Below are 21,666 nucleotides of genomic sequence, written 5' to 3' on the forward strand. Positions count from 1 at the left end.
CAAAAGGCACACACAGTAATCATATAAATATTAATGTTTTATTTACTTCCATTTATTAAATATAAATATTTATATAGCACCAATCTTTCAGGCAGGGCTCCAGAGAAATCTGAATCAGTACAGAGAGACTAATACAAATCAGAAGTGCATAATACACCAGAATAAATATTGGGAAAAGAAGCCCCTACACCCAAAGTGCTGCCAATCTATTAATATAGATAGATAGATAGATAGATAGATAGATAGATAGATAGATAGATAGAATCATAATGCATTGACAGCACTATTGTTTCCCCACCACCTCCCACTACATCAGGAAGTTTGCATTGACTTATATATTTAGCCATTGGAACCAGCACTGAGTCCAGATGACGGCAACGTCTTGACGTCACTCGTAGCACTCATCCTCATCACAACCGCGAGTTTACACGCCGCGCGCGCTGCATTGTGGGTCGCGAGATCCCTGCGTTCTGCTGCTATTGCGCAGGCGCGCGCTGGTTGTCTCGCGGCATTGTGGGTCTCTCGAGCTCGCTGCGGCGCAGGGTCGGTGCCGACGCCATCTTTGTCCTAGTCGGTTGATTTTTGGTGACGAGGCCACCGGCAGCCAGCACGTCCCCCCCTCGTCCCCCAATCCCGCCCGGAGAGAGCGGAGGCGGGGAGGCCGCCCCCAGCACTAGCCGCGAGTGCAGAGACATGGGCCGGTCCCGCAGCCGCAGCTCTTCCCGCTCCAAACACACCAAGAGCGGCAAGCACAACAAGAAGCGCAGCCGCTCGCGGGAGAAGGAGCGGGTGAGGAAGCGCTCCAAATCCCGCGAGACCAAGCGGAACCGGCGCCGGGAGTCCCGCTCCAGGTCCCGGTCTAACACTGTGGCCCGCCGGGAGCGGGAGCGGCCCGTCACCCCGCCCGAGCGCATCGATATCTTCGGGCGCACGGTCAGCAAGAGGAGCAGCCTGGACGAGAAGCAGAAGCGGGAGGATGAGGAGAAGAAAGTGGAGTACGAGAGGCAGCGGCGGATGTGAGTGCCGGTACCGGGGGGAGAGGGGAGGCCGGCGATCCGAGCAGCGGCTGGGCCGAGCAGGCCCATGGGTGTCTCACAGGCCCATGGGTGTCTCACAGGCCCATGGGTGTAACACAGCTAAACACATGGGGACATATCCTGTAAGCAGCTCACATTGTGCAAAGTATAAATAAAATGCAGGATATAAAATAAAGGGAGGTGCATAAAGATACAAAGGAAAACAGGACAGACACTCTTATACTCAAAACAAATACATTTAACTTTTCTGCGTATAGTAGTGCCTTCTCTCTCTCTCTCTCTCAGCAAGAATAGATTTATTCAACATAAATGACAATCAAATGTGTCGAGCAACGTTTCGGACCGCACTCGGTCCTTGAGCTTGAGAAAGCACCAAGTGAGGTCCGAAACGTTGCTCCTGACATTTGATTGCCATATGTGTGGAATAAATCTATTTTTGCTATTTATTCTATTTAGCAGCGAGCCTGGCCCTGATGTACAAATAGAGGGAACGCATATCTGTAGTGATTTGACACTTGGAAACTGGTGCTTGAAATCTAAGGCTAAGGCCCCGGTATCTCCGCTGCAACGCGCGCCCGCGAGATTGGCGGCACGTGCAGCCGATTACCTGGTCTGCAGCTCACTGCAGGAAGAGAGACGGGGGGGGGGGCGTGGCGGGGGAGTGACGGGGCGCGGCCATGATGTCACTCGGCAGGTTCGCCCTCATTGGCTGAACCGCCGGGGGGCGTGCCGTATCGCTCGACGCGAGTCCTGCTCTCAATTCTATTGAGAGCAGGAGCAGCTCTCGCCCCAACGCTGCGCCCCCCCCTCGCAGCGGGCCCGGCGCCATTGAGGGGAGGGCTCTCGTCCGTGCAGCGTCCGCCACAGCGGACGCTGTAGTAGGCAGCGGGGTCAAGGCCTAAGCAGTATTGTGAATCCTGAAAGCAGGTCTCCTCAGTGGGATCCTCTGTTATCTCCTTTAGAGACTGGAGTGCTGAGCTGGAGATTCACACTAGCAAGATATTGATCTGTTTCAGGCTGTGGTCTTCTCAAGACCTACATCCCCTTAGTCCCACATCCCAGATGAATGTGGCTGTTGGTAAAGGGTAATGTGTAACAGACACATTGCCTACATCTTTGGTTCAGTAACAATCAGTGCACACCTTTACATATTACTAAAAGAACGTGCTTTGTGCAACTGTACATAAAGATTAGTTATCTTTACACAATGATTTCAAGTGCGAAGTTGGCTTAAATGGGAGTTTGCGTACGATTAATGCATTCATGAATAACCCACATAAAATCCACGTCCCTCTTAAATGCTTTCAAAGCGATGGTTACACAGTGACACACAGCCTAATCATCCTAAATAGGGATATAGCAATAATATGGCAACAACAAATGAAAGTAGGTTTAGAAAATGTTTATCATTCTAGAAATGTGCATTTGATTTCAGCAACATTTCCATACTTTCCACACAATCAAATGGTTTAATGGTGAGGCTAGATTTATAAGTTCATCATTGTAATTTATGCTTTTAAAAAAAAAGCTATAATTTTTTATTATACAAATTTAAACAATAACCAGTTCAGCTACCAATTTCATTGTGACGTTCCTTTTAAAAGGTCGTGCTCCCGAATGATTTCAATACTAAAATACCAAAGAAGCTTGTTTGGTATTCCTATTCATTTAAAATGTATTTTAGTTGGAATTTTTTTTTTGTTTGTTTTTCTATAGTGGGGACTTTGAAGTTGACCATTATTAATCCTGTTTCATCCTGTTTCATCCTGTTTCATCCCGTGTCACTGTTATGTATGTGTAGTGGGATAGGTACACACACCTTACTGTTTCAAGATGGCCAACTAGAAAACTTAAAGCAGCACTGCTACAATAGGTCTTCTAGTGTAGCACTGGTGTGCCTGCAATACCAGTAAATTCTAAATGGATTTTATTAATGATTATCTCAAATTGCTTGTGGACAGCTTCTTCCTTGTGTGCAAATTAGTGATAGCGACACTGTCACTGTTGGAGATTGTATTCCCATTCGCTCCATGGTAGGAGTGCTTTTAAGTTTCCAAAAATTAGATCAGATTAATATTTAAATGTCCAAACACGTTAAAAACTAGATGAATTATTGAGTAACACGTATTACTGTTTGAACATTCAACCTAAAGAAAACTCCTACTGTGTCAGTTAATAGGGTTTGCCAACATTTCCAAATAAATGGTCTGTCCTTAATGGTATCTTGCCAAAATGTCTATGAAGCTTGAAATTCATTCAATTGACAGCAGCTTCATAATTTGGCAGATGTAAAAGTTTAGGCCTGGAAGTAGGGATGGAAATTTCCTGGGTGCCTAAAATTGATGGGTCACGTTAGCCTGCAGCCAGGGTGATGCTGAGGGGGCACTCGCGCTCAGCGCAATCAAAAACAGTGCTACAGTGTGTTTGTCCAGCGTGAGCATGCGGCGCTCAGCTGCTTGGCGAGACAAATCAATTTGATTTGCCGCTCGCTGTCATGTGAGCGGTTTGCCCAATGAGGCGAACCAGCTCCGTGACGACATGGCCATGACCCCCTACACGGCAACTAGCAGGACACACATCTTCCGAGAAAAATGCGCTCTAGTTGGCCGCTGCCTTACCATTGCACAGCTCAGTAAGTGTGCCGGGGTTGGGGGTGGGGCTAGTCAGATAAGTTAGACTGTGTCGGTGAGAAGAGTGAGGGAATCGGAGAGCAGGAGGCAGGGCTAATTCAGATTGTGTGTGTGTGTGTGTGTGTGTGTGTGTGTGTGTGTGTGTGTGTGTGTGTGTGTGTGTGTCCGAGTCAAGATGGGTGTGTTGGCCTAACAACGCTGGCTCCTAAGTAATTAATCATTTCAGCCACCCCTGCCTGAAAGCCTAAAATTGGAAATTACTATAAGAAAAATCAGTGATGGGCAGTTCCCCTTAAGTTGACAGTCGCATGCTTACATGGAGCTATTATTTATATATCTCATCAAACAAGTATTTTGAAATCTTTTTTGCTAATCAAAGAAGGAATGCCGCAGCAGTTCCATAACTTCGGTGAGTTTAGCTGAGGTATAAAATAGTTAAGGGGAAGAACACTTGATTAACGAGTATTGTGCCCCCCAAAAGTTCTTGGGCTACGGCCCCAGTCGGTGTGCGCGTTGGAGCACGCACCCGTTTCTGCAGCGATCCGTGGACTTCAGATTGCTCGGGAAGGCATGGCGGGGGCTCGGCCATGACGTCATGCGGCTGGTTCGCCCTCATTGACTGAACTGCCCTCGTAACGTGGCCATTGCTCGGCCGCCACGCCAAAAGACAAATTTCTTGTCTTTTGAAAATGTGGTCGCTATCACGCTTTGAGCCTGCACGTACTAGAGGGCCGTCTCTTGCGCACGCGCCGTCGCGATCTCTGGGGAAGAGGCCTAACACTGCGGCCAAATATAAACAATGATGTTTGTAATTACATTGAAAAAAGCAGTGAAGACCTATCAGTCATTTTTGGCGGCTTAGCCAGTAAGTGGGACTTAGGCTGCGCTTAGTCACAGCGTCATATCAAAACAAGTTGATTTAATCCATCGTGGGCGCAACCGTGACGGTGCGACACAGCGACCAAAATTGATGAAGTCAATGGAATTTTTTTTTGGCGTGACCATCCAGTGAGGGCGAATCGCTAACAGCCATGGCCCCCGGTTGCTATCTCGTCTCCTACACTATAGGCGTAGCCAGGACTATAAGTGAGGCCTAAGGCTTTAGAGACCCACAAAAATAATTACTTTTGGTTTTGGAGATATGTTAATGTAAAAAAAAAAATTGTTTTGGGGGGGAGATAAAGAGATGGCTACCATAAAGATTTTCTAATTGCCTGTCTTCTATCCTGTTGTCCCGTTCAGTCACTTTCACAAGGACTGGCACAAATTGTCCTTACGATATTCCTTGAACTTCATTCCATTTTTCTTGCCTTACTAATTGCAACCATGGCTCTTTTCAGTCATAAGGAATAGGAGGACTTGCTCTTTTTCTAATGGGGTCAGGTCAAGGTCACAGCTGCGGGTAGCCCTGAAGGCAGAATACATGTGGCACTCTTGCTGCAGATTTCAGGGCACCAAAAGAGTTCATAACTCCACATTGATCTCTTTAAATGTTGAATGGTTTGGTACCAGGGATTAACAAAAGTAACATGGTCTGTATACTCTGATCATTTATTTACTTCTTAAGACTCTTTTAAATTGTGGTCCAATCATTAATTATGTTAGAGAAATGGTTAAAAATATGCTTCCACAATAGTGGCGTTAATAAATATACTCTCTCAGTCCAGAAAACCAGGTACTCACATATGTGTAGATACAGGTGGTGGTATGCTGCAAACCCCAGGTCTCAGCAAGGCCGCACATCTGATAGAAGGAAACAGGACAGGCACTCCAAGATCCAAAGGTGAAATGTAACCTTTGGATTTTGGAGTTCCTGTCCTGTTTTTATATAGATATATCGATATCTAACATCATAGTGCTTTGTTTTTGCGATGCTTTTCTCAGTGGTAGTTATATTATCCCATTGGCACCAACAGGTTTTATTGTATACCCTACTCTACTAGACCTTTTTGGTACTAGTTATTTTGTTTAATTATAAAGGGATAGAAAAATTACAGGGGCGCGGCTAGTCAGCTGATAGCTGAGATGTGAGTCAGTGTGTCACAGATGCATACTGGCATACACACAGTGACAACCAACAACGGGTGGGGAGGGTCAGCTAGGCCTAACGCTGGCTCTTCAGTATTTTTTATGTATATCTAGAGGTATGCATTGATGTCTAGAAGGATGCATGCATAGATGGATGTCTTTGTATATCTAGGGGGGGGGGTGGGTGGATGTATGTCTAGAGCAATCTAAAACGCCACCGACATTCCGACGCTGGGGCACTTTACTGCGACCGCCGCACATCCGACCCGACAAGCCAGGTCTGCCCTGACTGCCCGCTTCGACAGCTACATGTTTAAATGTCCCGCGCCCGACCACTACACTGCCTAGACAGGCATGTTGGGTCAAGTGCGCTGCATTGCGACATTGTGGCGAAGTGTCCCCCGACTAGTTGCCCTGCGGCTGAACATTGGCGGCGTTTTGGTCAAAACGTCCCATTCCATGTCTAGTGTTGTGTGTCTAGAGAGAAGGATGTGTGTAGATATCCTTCTTTTCTCCTCTGTAACCTTTGAATCGTGGTGTAATGGGGTATTACTAATGTTTCTTATTTCCTCTTCTGGAACAACACTAACCTGCCTATTACCGATCTTTAAGCTGCCGATCGATTCATTCTCCCGTGATCACTCATCCAAGATCTTGTTTCTTCTATTTTTGATAGATCAACCATGGAAGCCTACTTTTAATACCTTAAAATAATAAACAGGACATATAGGGGGTGAGGGGGTGATGCAGTAAGTATTATCTATTATAAGCTAAAGCTGTTAAATTCCAGTCATTATTGAAATCCCTGTATTCTGGTTAAAATTCCAGCCATTACTCAATCAATAATGGCCCGGAATTTTTGGCACCCTGACAAGTTTTTCAGCCAATCGACTTTCAGTTCTCATTCAGAAAGAGTGAGATCAGCTCTCACAGGGGAAGTGATTGGACAGGAGGCAGCAGCAAACACTGACTCCTCCCCCACTCTGCCTGTAGAGTGCTCCGCACAGGAGAGTGAGGGGAAAGGCTTGTGTGTCTGCTGTGTGTTTTGTGGGTGTAAAGGGGGGCAGCAGAGTGTTTTATTGGTGTCTTTTCTGTTGGTGTTTTTTTGTGGGTGTAGAGAGACTAACAGTCTGTTTTGTTGGTGTCTGCTGTCTGTGTTTTGTGGGTGTAGAGGGGGGGGGCTGCAGTGTGTGTGTGTGTGTGTGTCTATATAGAGGGGGGCTGTGTATGTACAATTTTTCCTTATTAATAAACTTGCAGCAAAAGAATGTAGACAATCATGCTGATAAATCAATATCACTACAAAGTCTTATCTTGTTTGGGGGGGAAAAAAGCGCCTATAATAGTAATAATCCCGAAGAACAGGGCATTACTGGCCAATAATACACTGGCTTGGTTAAAGTCCCTCGGCTTCGCCTCGGGCCTTCAACTCTTTCAGCCAGGGCATTATTGGCCAGTAATGCCCTGTTCTTCGGGGGTTATTACTTAAATACTATACAACTGATGTATTTTATTTTTTAATTGAGTAACATTTCAAGTGTCTTGACGTTACACATCCAAGATCAAAAATGTGAGCCTTTAGTTTCATACAACTCCTACAGGGTGCCTATTAGGAAAGAAAACAAGCTACAGTGTAGACGTATCTTGCCTATTAACACTATATTTAGACGTGTTTAAGGACTGTATCAATATTTTGTGAATAGTATATACATATTAATGTAATTGTGATTGAAGTGTATCAATGTGTTGCAATATCTAGTATGAAAGACAGTTGCAAAATTCAGCAGAAGTCGTTTCAATGGGAATTAAATCAATAGCTACATATCAGTAAATGTCGAACTTTCCTCAATCTCTTGATTCATGGGCATGGACTTCCTTTCATTTGAGATAGTTTTGTCATTGCAAGTTCGCTGACATTCGGTGCTTTAAAATAGAATGGAGTAAAACTTTTTTTTTTTTTTTTTTTTCTTTTATGCAGTCGGCAGCAAGAAATTGAAGAAAAGCTTATTGAGGAGGAGACGGCACGACGGGTAGAAGAACTGGTTGCCAAGCGAGTAGAAGAGGAGTTGGAGAAACGGAAAGATGAGATTGAGCGCGAGGTTCTCCGCAGGGTTGAGGAAGCCAAGCGCATCATGGAAAAGCAGTTGCTCGAAGAACTTGAGCGACAGAGGCAGGCTGAGCTAGCTGCACAAAAAGCCAGAGAGGTAACGCTTGGTCGTTTGGAAAGTAGTGTCAGTCCATGGCAAAACTTTCTCTACTTGGTTGCTTTCTGCTCCTTTTGATCAGGTTCGGCTGTGTAAACCGCTTCTGATAGAAACATGCAGTGTTCTAAGCTCCTTAAAGCAGCATTATACCTTCCCTCCACCACCAAATAAAGCATTTGGTTTTTGTATTTCTTTACCTTGTATGAACCAGGGGGTCCTCTGGAGCTGAACTGCGGCACTCCAAGTTCTGTGGACCCCCCAATTGGCAAGGTATCTTTAAGGTGGCTATGGGGTCATCTATTAGGAAGCTGCAATGTCATCTCACTGAGTGTTTTTCAACCAGGGTTCCCTAGGTATCCCCGAAAGGGTTTCCTGTAACTTTCAGGTCATTTGAATATTATACCAAATACAAAAGAATTTACAATGCATCTGATCTCAGACATGCTATTAGAGAGGGTTGGCGTTCCTCAGAATTTCCCTATATAGTTATAGCGTTCCTTAACCAAAAAAAAAAAGGTTAAAAAACATGCAGTATGATGTTACATCTTTCTATTGGCTAACTAATTGAGGCTACCCCTGTGGAGAAAGGTTCCTGTAAGGGAATTTCTAAATTAGAGATCTCCTAAACCAGGGGTCCTCATAGCTTGGAGTGCCCCAAAGAACCCTTTGTTTTAACGAAGGTAGAATGTTTTTTATGTATGTCAAGAAAAAAATACAGCTGCAAGGGATTGCGGCTTTAAATATAATTTATAAATAAAAAAAACTACTGTTCTCAGCGCCTTTTAGTGACAAGGGGGCTGCCGACCATTGAACTGCAATGAGGTTAATTGTAATGGAGCCTGTTGGAAGTGTACTTGAAACTTTTGCCATGGCTGCAGTATTATGAGCATTTTACCCCACTATTCTTTATTAAAGGAACAGTCTAGCAACGGAAGACTATTGCACCGTAATCTTCAAAGAATTGCAGTGCATGGCCTGCAAACTACAGTAACCATTTTTTACAAGGAACTCGTCACTTAGCCAGTTGAAACCCGCTTCCTAGAAAGGAGGCTATGTTTCCCTAACTTTGAATGTTTGAGCACCGTACCGTTCAATGTGCTTAATTAACCCCAGAATAACACTTTTTTGTTTTTGTTTTTTTTTGTTTCCACCCCCTTTCCACCCTGTTTGTTCAGATCATCATTAACAATTTTCAGTACCTAGTCATAACATCCTTTTCTCCTCTAGAGACCTGGAGAAGATCAAGTTGCTCATCTAAATTCAATATATTGCTTTTCAGCAGGTGGAGAAAAAGCAGAAAATATATCCCTATGAGGCAGTAATAGGCTTCTGAAATCGGTTGTTTTCTGTACTGATTGCTCCAAGATTGATACACAATAAAATTCTTTTTTACGTTGATTTGAGGTCAGTTTTTGACAGATTACCAAACGTCAATTTACAACTACTGTTAACTCGTTTTACTCAACTATGGCAGAATCCTTTAATTACCATTCTCCATTGTTTTGTTTATGGTACTACTCAAAAATACCTTTTTATTTATTACCCCTCTTGGTGTTGCTTACGCCATGTTGCTTACTTACAGATGAAGCGGCCGTTATTGAAATAAATCACGGCGCTGTTTTCGTGTCCGCTGCTGTACTCTACGCGGTATGAACGCCGCCAATTGCCCCAGGCACACGTGTTTATCGCGGTTGCTTTGTTTGAATTTCATGGATTGTGTGCAATTAAATGCAATGAAATGAATGAATTGTAATGTGTACAGTACTGTGTAAATTTCAGGTGTTTAAAAGCCAGAACACTAAAATGCCATGTTCTGCACTCGCCTGCGCTCGCGTGTTAAGGCGGTACGATTGGAAGAAATCCAGCGCCATGGCATGGGTATTCCGAGGTATACACTGCGTGATTTGTTAAAATAACAGCCGCTGCATCTGTACCTACATGCTGTCGGTGGCGTGAAATTTTCTGTTCGCTGTTTTTATATCAACATTTTAATTTCCGCTAGTTAACTGAAGCACATTTTTTTTTAATGCAAACTTAATTTTTGCAGTATATAATGGTATTCAATCTTTAGAGCAATAGGTACTAATCAGTAGCCTGTTACTGGTCATAGGATTTTTTCCTTCATCCGTTGCTTTTTGTTGTGACTGTAGCACACACACACCTAGAAATCTAGTCCAAAACATTTGTAAACATCATGTGAGGAATATTTCACATACAATGGAATCAAAACCTATAAAATGGGGGTGTGAATTTGCACACGTTGGCACATACCCATTACCGTTTTTGATGTCTACAGTTGATTTTTAAAGGTGCAGTCCCACCAAAAATCTAAACGCATACGTAAATCATAGCTGCATGTAATCAGTGGACCACATCTGTTACATTCTGTGAGAAAAGGATATTCATTTTAGAAACTTCTGAAGAAATACAAGATAAGCAGATGTGTTGTCCTACAGCATAAAATCAATAAAACTGCTCATTGTGGAAAGCTGCGTCAAAGGCTCGTTAAAAGTAAACACCAATATTTTTTGTTTTGAATCTGTTTTGTGACAGTAACAGATTGCACCTTTAAATAGATAAAGCAATAATACATTCTTGAATTTGTAAGAAGATTCCCCTAGTTTCTCAAATATGGATTGCCAGTTGTGCTTTTGACTAACAATAAATGTATGTTTCTTATTAATTGTTTGCCTTAGGAATGATGAATTACATATTTTTGTTCCCTTTTTACGATAAACATCTGCATTCCTCAGCTCAGCCTTCCTTGTATGTTTCTTATAATTGGTTGAGCTGCTGATGGCAGGTGTTGCCAAGCTAACAGTACAAATCATTTTAAAGAGGAAGCTGGCGCGTATGGCAGCTGAGGAGCACACTCTGCAGGACACTGGACAAGACAGTAAATATTCAACTTTTAATGCTGATTAAAGGAGTATAGGTAAAGAATACGTAGGTATACGTTATTGGTGAGACAAACTATTCCCTTTATTTATATTTCCGTTTTTCTTGTTAATTTGATAAATGCTATCCAGTTTTGTAGTTATGTTTGTTATGTGTGACTATTAAAGAAAGGAAAGAGGAAGGGAAAAAAAAAACAAATCTGTAACGGTCAGGAGGCTGTGGCTAAGAGGAGGGTTGGTTGCTGTTCGGACTGGGAGGGTTGAGCTGAATTTAGTACTAGAATCTGTCTGTAGTGGATGCGCAGTTGGATGTTTTTGAAAGCAAATGGCGGCTGTAGAGCTGCCCTTTAAATCCTAAACGGAATTGAGGCAGATTAGAGGAAGATGAGCATAGTAGTATTTCACCTTTCTAATATTTCACTGTGTCCTCCATTTAGGAAGAAGAACGAGCAAAGCGTGAGGAGCTAGAGCGAATACTTGAAGAGAATAACCGAAAAATTGCAGATGCACAAGCTAAACTGGTAAGGCGCTTTAAGCCGCTGCTGGTGTATGCATTAGGGCTGTTATATACAGGATGCGGCCGTGCGTTCCTATGCGAACGAGCGTGTGCGTGTGTGTGTGTTTTTAAATTTAAAAAAGTATAATAATTTTTTTTTTACTTCTGCAGTTATTTCTCTCCCCCCCCCCCCCCACACACACACATCCATACAAACAAACATCCACGCATGCATACACACCAATACATATATTTGAGCGCAGGCAGCGGCGCGAAAAGATGAATTTCTTCATCTTTGCCGCTGTCTGTCTGCTTCCCTCTCCCTGCCGTGCGCGTGCGCGGCACATCTATAGAAAGGCTGACGTTATCAGCCAACTAAAAATCCGCGCACGGCGTAGCGCGCGCACACACCCACCACTATAAAACAGGCCTTATAATGCCTTAATGCAAACATTCAACCAGAGTCCTCAATTTACTGAGGTTATGCCTATTTGTATAGAATGTCTTTCCCCATGGGTGCAGTACCACAGGGGACCATTATGTATCTATAAAAGTGGTCCATTTAATGTCACATCTATATGATTGTCACATGTTGTTCGGCACAAAACATATTTGTGTTAGTGTCAACTTCCTTATTTCTTGACAAAGACAAATATTTGGCGTTCATTTACCTGTAGAGACAAACTGTAAAAATAATGTATTGTACCCTTTTCACACACACACAAAAATCTAATTTCCTAATAATGGTAACAAATTCTTAAAGAGTTTGACAAAAACGGCAATAATAATTCTTTGTACAATGTTTTTTTCCATTTTTTGTATTACAACACTGTGAACTTTATTTTGTTTTGGCTACATATAATGCATTTAAATGCATATTGAGTATGTATTGTGCTTTTGACAGTGAAATTGTTGCTTCCAAATTTGCAAAGCTATTTAATATAATTGAAGTTATGGAACTACTGTTTTGATGAGACATTTATTAATGTCTGGGCATGCTCCTGCTGCTCACACTTAATTTGCTTTAGGACTGTACCTATATAACGGCTTTCTTAATTTAAAGCAAAGGGATGTAATACTCCATAAGTAGGGAAGTGCTGAATATATGTACTTACTCCCCATGAGGTTGGCCTATAAATTACAAATTTTATTTAGCTATATATTATTGCAGGAATTTGTTCACAAGAAATCTCAAATTGAATAACATAATGAACTTGTGACGTAACATGGTAAGCCATGTGATTTCTCACAAACTGAAATATTTTGAAACAAGTGTTAGGAGCTTATTCTATATCCACCGACACAATTGAATGGTCCATTTTCGGCAGAAATCCCCATTTAATTAATGGGGGAATTGATTGGTCACCTCGTCAGATGTAGAATACCCCCTAAGTGCAGAATTTGTACTGTGAAATTATATTCTACATTTTAAGGCGTAGTCTCTGTCCCATCTCTTGTCAACCTTCTATAATGACCACAGATCCGGTTATGACCTTGTGTGCCACTTTTACTTGCAGGCTGAGGAACAATTGAAAATTGTTGAAGAACAAAGAAAAATTCATGAGGAGAGGATGAAACTAGAACAAGAGAGACAACGTCAACAAAAGGAGGAGCAAAAAATTATATTGGGCAAGGGAAAATCGAGGCCGAAACTGTCATTCTCATTAAAAAGCCCTGATTAAAGGGCCACCTGAACTTTTATTCACCAAATTAAGACTTTGTATGGTAGCTTCATGTTGAAGTTTTTTTTTTTTTTTTTTTTTTTATTTGGTAGTCTGAAGCGTCGACTTGTTCAAAATGGGGCTGTGCTCTAAATTCCGTAACCTTTTTTTACGTTTTCTTTAATGGCGTTTAATTAAGTCAAATCCTTATCAGATCAGTAACTACTTTTACAGAATTATGTCTCATTAACTCTTAACAATGCTAATAGGGCTAGGTCTCCACAAATTGCTATGTACGATCTGATAAGGTTTTAACTGACCCTTCCCGGTATAATTTTTTTTCCTAAACATGCTGTTTTCTTTTGATATGAAAAATTTTAAAACAGATTGGTTGGTATTTGCATCCATAAAGTACCACAGTATTGTTGGAGCTTTGTAGTGTATTATTATATCAGTGTCCCCATGATGCTGTTCCACTTGCACTTGATGTTCCCGATACAGGTAAGGATACAGATGGTCAAAGAGCTTATCTAAAGTCTCTCTAGTTCAGTATTGTCCGTTCCAATTTTTTAATGACATTGAAGCAACTCAACCAGCATCCCCCACTATGTAAATACACCAATTTGCTGAATAAAGTCTTAAATGCATCACGTATGTTGTGAATATTTTAAAGTTATTTCTCATGAATTGGTTTCAAAATGTATTCCCTGCTTTGTCCAGCATCTTCCCAAGCCAAATCTTTTGCCGTTCTATGAATGTTACTTTTTATGCTGACTGAGCCCCATTACAGCTGCAGTATCATGTTTAAACAGCTGGTTGGCTTAACTGCCTCAGACAAATGCCTGAATACCTAACGCCTATGAGCCTTCTAATTATAACAAAGAAACGCATGCAGTAGCAATCAAGTAAATTCATCATCTTCAATAGGAAATGCGTTTTGGAAACTGACAAATGTTTCTGGAAACGAAGAGCAGACATTACAGAAGCTATAATATACAGGTTCCATCAATGCAATTTTCTTCCACGGTACTGCCATACATGTGTTTTTGTTCATGCGGAAAAGCTTTAGATTGTGTTCTTGTTTTCATTTCTGCAGAAAAGGATTTATTTTAAGTGTTCATGCCCTGAAAACCTGTAAAATAAACTTTTTTTTTGTCTGCCACTTTTTTTGTTAGTTGGTTGTAGTTAACTGTAAACCTACACCACTTCATTTGGTAAGGAAAAGTGGTTTGTTTTAATAAGGTGTGGGTCTACTCCACTGAAATTTAAACCTTGATAGAATGCAAAAACGTTTGGTTATTCCATTTTCGTAATTTTCTTGTAAGAAGCATCTGTGTGGTGTATATTGGGGCTGCCTAAACCTTGATTAGAAGCAGACATTTTTGGCAACTGCACAAAAAATTACTTCTACACTGTTTTTCCATTTGGGATAGAATAACACAATTTTCAATCTCTTCATACACGTCTATAATTTCTAATTTTGCAAAACATGAAAATGTGGAGTTGCTGCTTATTTGTGTACCAATGAAACTATCACAAACATTGTTTTCAATGTTATGAGATACTTTATAACCTGCCTAGTCTAAATTCCAAGCAGGAACTGTGTGGAACTGCTCTGATTATAAATGCCATGTAAATATAGCTTGCCGATTTTAGTCGGTAATATTTGAAATCTCACAAAAAGGACTTGGAATAGTGCTGATATGCATTTAATGCACAAACCCTAATTGCCACCATAAGCTACCATTGGAAAATATCCAGTCCTTAGAATAACTGTAAAATAATATTGTCACTGCTAAGAAAAACAATATATTCTTGCACTGCATGTCATGGTAGTCTATGGGCATCTACTGTATGTAGCTATATTTTGGTCTGGTATATCAACTGGGATTGGTTGGTATGTATATGTATCTTTGTAGAGTGCCCATGGTGTACTTTACAAAGACTATACAGTACAGGGCATTATAATACCGTAAGTGCAGCAAAGTCAGACCATAGGAAAGGAAATCCCTGTGCTGGGGAGCTTACAATCTAAGTATTTAATGGTGTCCTTAAGGTACCGCAAGATTACAGTGGTTAAAGTCTAATTTGTGCAGTGTTGGTCCACCTGCCCATAATAGTTTTTGACCTTCAACCCTAGGTGCTTCCCTGATCCAATGTTTTGGTAACTATATAGTTAAAATATTAATTTATTCAGGCAGATTGAAACTATTTTATATTTTCATTCATTGACCATATATCCCAACTAGAAGAAAGGTCACCATAGTCCATGAATGAATGTATGAAGCCAACGCCTCATGTTGTGAGGATGCAGGAGCTGGCATTGCATGTAAACATCCCCAAAAAATGTTATTCTGTTTTAAAACGGTTGGTTACTGAAATATATTATGGTTAGGCTGCGCTTATAGTGACGGGGACGGTCGCTGGAAAATCAAATAGAGATGACTTCCAGCGATCGCGACCATTCCGTCGCACCGCACTTACTATAAGTGCACGCGACGGCAGCAATGCATTTGTTTTGCCGTGCTGTCGCTGGCACTATAAACGCAGCCTTAGTCTGCTTTGTGGCACTTTAGACTAATCTTAGAGGAAAAAAAAAATCTTTCACAAACACTCAATTCAGAAAACCCCAAAAAAAAGTAATCCGGCTTGATTTCCAAAAAAACACTAGTAGGCAAATATTTGCTTTTTGCCAGGAATGGAAAAATCCCTGACTTAATACTATAATTCTGGCCCCTATGTTGCGGTGCAGTGCTGCTGCCTGCCCTGTCAGTCACCATTTCACTTGGGAATAGTGCAACCTATACTACTTGAGACCGCAAAGGATAGTATGAGCTCTTTCCGTTTTATCTATAAACTGTTTTACCAGTAAAAATACATTGATGTAATTTTCAAGTATGTCCTGGGCACAGAGTTTTGATGATAATACATAATGACATTAAATGAACAGAAGTTATACATTAAATGTAGAGACATTTCTGGACGGTTAGAAACCATGTTAATGGGCGTATGCAACAGTTCCAGACAAGATTAATATGTGACACCTGAAGTCTTCAAATTACGTAAACTGGAGGTAGTTCCAGGCGTGAGGTGCACAGTAAGAGGAGTGACTGGATTCCTTGTTGAACCTTGGGACTGTGAACAGTCTTTTTTTGGAGTCAGATCTCTGTGATATGTGCTGCGTGTGGTAGGGGCTTGTTCAGGTAGCTGGCCCAGAATATTTGAAGGCAAGACAGGAAAAATGGACTTGCATGTGGACTCAAGGGATAGACAATCAAGTTATTGGACCATTTTGCTGTGATGTATTTTTACATTGTAGTACAAAACAGCATATTTAGTTGTAGAGGGTGTCTAGTTTGGGGTGCTTTACCATATATTATGTCCACATAGTCTATAATTGGCATTGGCATCTGCTGTGCGATGCACATTCTGACCAGCAGGCTTAGGGAGGATTTGTTCCTACTGTATAAAGTAGACCTAGTTTGGCCTAGGTTTTGGATGTCCGAATATCAATTTGCAACCCGACTAAATGGGCGTCAAGCCAAATTCCCAGATACTTAAAACTAGTGACTGGTTACAATGGTGTTGGTTGTTTCTGATCTGAAGCTCTATCGTTGATGGCTTTAGAAACTTCGTCTTAATCCCAAATAACATTGTTACGGTTTTGTCTGTGTTTAAATGAAATATGTGTTCAAGGTCAGTGAGGTTGGGCTGTGTGCATATGAGATTGTGTTATCCGCATACATGTGCATTGAGGCTGGCTGCCTTACAAGCTGTAGATAGATAATTAATTCAGACTGAAACGAGTAAGTGCCCAGAACAGAGCCTTGCGGGACATGATTAGGTAACTTCTAAGGAGTTGGAGTTAGAACCCGAGGTAGACACAAATTGGGATGTCCCCGATAGGTAGGAGTGAAACCAATTAACACATGCTCCGCTATTACAGAGCACTGAAGCTTTTTTTTTTTTTTTAACATGATCACCTGTATTAAAAGCCTTTGCAAAATCTTCGAATATTGCGTCAGTAAGTTGTTCCATTCGACACTGAATCTCATTACAAACTTAAGAGGGTACTTGCCGTGGGTGGTTTGGGCAAAAGCCAGATTGGAGTTGGTTAAGGAAATTTGTCTTGGTATAGTAATCACTTAATTGGTTGTGCACACATTTTTTTATGACTTCGAATAGTATAGGGAGAAGAGAGATTGATCTGTGGTTGTAGACAATGTTTTTGTCCCCACTTTTGATGATTGGAACAGCTGGCGGTTTTCCAGGTGTGGGATAAAATATTGATTGAGGAGGCAAGCGGTATGGTAACGACCATGGCACTAATTCGTTACAACTTTGATTATCCTAGGTCAATTCCACATTGGCTGTTTAGTTTTAATATTGGGAGTACCAGTGTAATCTCTTCAGAAACCGGGACACATTGGAAATTGTGAGCACTGTTGGGAGTGGGTGGAGCTACAGGGGTTCTCCCAGGTTGAACTTCATGATTTTAGTTAGGGTTGCGCTTTGATAGTAGGAAAGTAGCACACCCCACAAAGTATTCAATTAATGGTTTTGCCATGTCTGGAATTTGTCACAGTAGTATCATCTTTTTTCATACTAGATCGTTAGTGGCTAGAAGGCTGAAATAAGTTCTTGATGACCTTCCAAAAGTTTGATGGATTTTATGTATTTTGGTAAAGATTTTCACAGTAATATTGGGCTTTTGCTAATCTTGTTTGCCTTGTGCATGTATTCCAAATGCATCTGTACTTATTAAGATCCTTGGAAGTGCCAGTTACGTTGCATCTTTTCCACAAGACATCCCTGAACTGCTAAAGTGTAATAAAGTCAGATGTAACCCACAGCAGCTGGGCCCTCCGTACTCTTATTCTGCATAGTGTTGGGGCAAGAGTATCACAGATTTATAAGTTCTGGGAAAAAAACAAGAGCAGAATGAGGGTCAAGTATCTGGTTTATTTTATACCAAAGGCAGTTTGTAAGATCAGCCAGAAATTATTGTAGGTTAAAGTTTCTAAATGTTCTAGTAAAAACATTAGGGCTTAACTTGAGTGGTTTGATTTAACTTCCATAACACATTATTGCATGGTAACTGAAGATGTCAGGTAGAGGAGACCAGAGAATTGGATTCTGCTGGGATATGAGGATAGAAGCCAATCTATCAATGAATGGTTACCAGATTTGAGGGTTGTCTGTGTTGGTTGGGAAATTAGTTCGAATAAATTTAGTGACTTGAATTGGGTCCAGATTTTGATGTTTATACAGTCAAAGCCAATTGAGGTTGAAATCCCCAAGAACTAACAGGTCACTCTTCCGATTCAGAGAGGAAATTGTGCTAAGAAAATGAGTGATATCAGACAGGGATTGTAGTGGGACTTTGGGGGGGATAGCAGATGCCATTAATAAGAATAGGCTTAGAGAAGGAGAGGCACATTTTACCAACTAACATTTCAAAAGCGCATGGGCTTGGGGGGGCAATTTACCAGCGTAAAATGTAAGGACTTTCTATGGTGGGGGCTTGGTTGGGAGAACAAGGTAGAGCACTCTTTGACTGCCCTCCTCTGCTTCTCTATTCTGACTTTTGACACACACTCTGATACAGAGCTTAGGAGGTAGAAAAAGACTGACGCCCCTCCCCCGCTACTCGATAAAAATTTGGCTCCTGTCAATTCTGCCTGTTTCCTGTGTTTTTTATATTTTTGTCCACCATGCTTTAGGCATTATTTCATCTATTTAAAGCAGCAATACTACATTCTCTTCCCCCCCCCCCTTTTTTTTATATGTAAATCATGTGACAATGTATAATTCTTATTTTTTACCTAAACTGACTCGATTGGTGCTCCAAAAGGTTATAAATCTGTAAAAATAAAAATCCTGATTGTGTCCCTAACTAAATGGCTGCCTACTAACTTTGTGCTACAGTCTGTGAGATGCTGCAGCTGATATGTAACATTATATTACTAAGTGTAACACTGTATTTTTACATCTTTAAGAGCAATAGACAGTCTGCTGTTTGGAACACAGCAACCGATCTGTTTGTGATCCTTTGTTGCAAAGGCAGAGCTCAAAAAGGTGTGAGCCTGTTTCAAAAGAGGAAGTGGATATAACTTTTTAAATGGTTGTTTTGCAACCATATAATGATCAGTACAAAAATATTTTTACAAAAATCATTAAAAATGGCATTAGGAGTTAAAAAAAAAATGTGAACCGTGGTATGTAATACTACTACAGTAGTCATTATTTTATTTTTTTAATGATAGAGAGATTTTCAATATAAAATCAGTGGTCAACACATTCTGTAATGCTGAGCAAGAGATGAAATTGGGTCCTCTTAAGTTATATAAAATTAAGATTTGCTTCTTTCAAGCTGCTATATCCTACATGTGGTGGTTTTTTATTAATTAATCAGTTCTGTATTATGAGAATACTTGTAGCATTTTTTTTTTTTTAATTACATTTTTACAAAGTCAGATCCCCTTCCTCTTCTGAAAACAGGCTCGTGCACACGCCTTTTGGAGCCCTGTCCTCTCTCTAGAAGTGCACCAATTGTATCTAGTGACTGCCTGGTCACATGATCTTCCCCCACAGACCTTTGCATCTTTGGTCTTCTACTGCATCTAGTGAACCCCCAAGTTCTTTGCCATTCGTTCACATGAGAATAGACCGATCCGCAACTTCGCTAATTACATGCACATATTAAAGGGGGAAAAAATTAAATATAAACGTTAGCTTGGACCTGCTTTAAGGTAACCCATATCCAGTATCATGAAGCAACAAATTGTATAATTCATTAATGGTGATGTTCAGGATTTTTCCATGTCCTCATGTTTGTTAGGCTTCTCTTATTGGTATACTATTGGGTTTCATCTACTAAGCAAAATAAATAGGCCTGAAGCATCCAGCAGACTTTACATTCCTGGACTGCTGTGTGGATTTTGATTTTGTTTTTTTTTGCTCAGTGTAAATGCAGATCTTTGGGACATGATTCAGTTTCTGATTTCTGATATTTACAAAGTCAATTTAGCATTAGTTGTCACCAATTAAGAGACTGAAATGACTTCTCAATTGATGAATTCGTTTTGTAAAAGTTCAACATGTTGCTTATATTTATTAACGGTCTAGTATGTCTACCAGTCTCAATGACTGTATTCTTCTTTGCCATTTGGACTTTATTCCCCTTTTTAATAAATATTTGTTCCACCTTTCATGTCTGGGAGATTGTTTCCTCTCATCTTGGTTGTATTTGATTCACTCATTTGGTCTCCTCTCTAAGCTTCTAGCAAGCTATTTGTGAAATAACCGTGCTTAACCACACCTCTTTGAAGACATAATAAGATCAGGAATCATCTGATTTGATTTAGCAATGGAAGCTAAACGGATCTGTACATGGTTAAAATGTCCTGCCTCTAATACACAGTAAACAGCAAGCTAGAAGCATACAAAATGAAAATAGTTATGTTATACTACCACCACTACTTGAAAACTGGTATATATATATATATATATATATATATATATATATATATATACATACGCACGCACGCACGCACGCACACACGCAAATGCTCTACTGTTCACACCGCTTTTAAGCACAGCATGGGATTAGATACAAAGCCAGTCAAACCACATATGGGTTCCATGTAAATGGATTTCAGGCAAAAGGTGACACATTGTGTGCTCATTTGCATGTCATTTCCCAGAATCCCTTGCTGTGGAAGCACTGTATGCTAGGTGATAATGGTGAAAGGCAGGGTTGCAGACCTGTCTAAGACATATGATTGTGCTCACACGTGATATTCTTTATTGGCTGTGTATATATATATATATATATATATATATATATATATATATATATATTCCATGATACAACAGTGTTTCACACTCGCCTCCTCAGTAATCCTGATGCTTGTCACGTAGATCATAAATATAGTTACCAGAACTGGTCCGGTGACAGACAGCACACACCAGTAGGTCCCTGTTGAGGACCGAAACGTTGGTGTTTGTGTCCTACGTATTTTCTAATACAATTCCTTTTTTTCTAACCACTGTGTGTTGTCTCTGTCACCGGACCAGTTCTGGTAACTATATTTTTATTTTATACATATATAAAAAAAAATTGTTTCATAGAGGGACATGTGATGTCTAAAAACCTAATTAAAGTGTGTACACTAATCTACTTTCAATACAGGTTTGTGACAGTAATGTTATAGCACATACTCCAGTCCTAAGTCCTATTAATATTTAGAGAATCTGACACACAGTTGTTACTTTGTGATTGCTACAAATGTTTGAGTTCTGTGAACATGAAGGTCCTTTTTATTGAATAAGCATGAATATTTGATATATGCCTTTGTGGTTTTCTGATTTTTTTAGCTGGCAGAAAGAAGGATGCAGCTTGTTGTAGAAATAAGTGATTAGCTCCACTCCTAAAAAAACAGCATTCTGGTCTCATACCACATGAACTTTTCAAAGTGTGGGAGTGGACCTGCATGAAGCTGTCTACACCGCAAAGTATCCTCTCATTCCAATCCCAATACATCCTCTCTTCAAATTCCACGCTATTTGCATTATTGTAACATCCAGGAGTTATCTAATGTTTATAATGCGAAAAAGGAAGTGGGAAAATTTATCAATCATCTGTCATCATGTGAAAGGATAACAATAGTTACACGATTAGTATACGTGTTAGATTAAATGTAACCCTGTG

The 21,666-nt window shown here is 40.6% G+C and overlaps 1 protein-coding gene across 1 annotated transcript; it reads left to right on the forward strand.

Moving 5' to 3' along the window:
* The first annotated feature begins 490 nt into the window (after positions 1–490).
* On the forward strand, positions 491–14,115 carry LOC142489628 (arginine and glutamate-rich protein 1-like). Its single transcript, XM_075590730.1, has 4 exons — positions 491–1,016; positions 7,674–7,899; positions 11,234–11,317; positions 12,810–14,115. The coding sequence occupies exons 1-4, from the start codon at positions 694–696 to the stop codon at positions 12,972–12,974; spliced, it is 798 nt and encodes a 265-aa protein (XP_075446845.1). The 5' UTR covers positions 491–693; the 3' UTR covers positions 12,975–14,115.
* The last annotated feature ends 7,551 nt before the right edge of the window (positions 14,116–21,666 follow it).

Source organism: Ascaphus truei, chromosome 3 (genome assembly GCF_040206685.1).
Source record: "Ascaphus truei isolate aAscTru1 chromosome 3, aAscTru1.hap1, whole genome shotgun sequence".
In the NCBI taxonomy this organism is placed as follows: domain Eukaryota; kingdom Metazoa; phylum Chordata; class Amphibia; order Anura; family Ascaphidae; genus Ascaphus; species Ascaphus truei.

Excerpts from the sequence above, each read along its gene's own strand:
- LOC142489628 (XM_075590730.1), top strand. The coding sequence starts at position 694 with ATGGGCCGGTCCCGCAGCCGCAGCTCTTCCCGCTCCAAACACACCAAG. Across the intron at positions 1,017-7,673 it reads TACGAGAGGCAGCGGCGGAT|TCGGCAGCAAGAAATTGAAG; the intron begins GTGAGTGCCGGT and ends TCTTTTATGCAG. Across the intron at positions 7,900-11,233 it reads CTGCACAAAAAGCCAGAGAG|GAAGAAGAACGAGCAAAGCG; the intron begins GTAACGCTTGGT and ends TCCTCCATTTAG.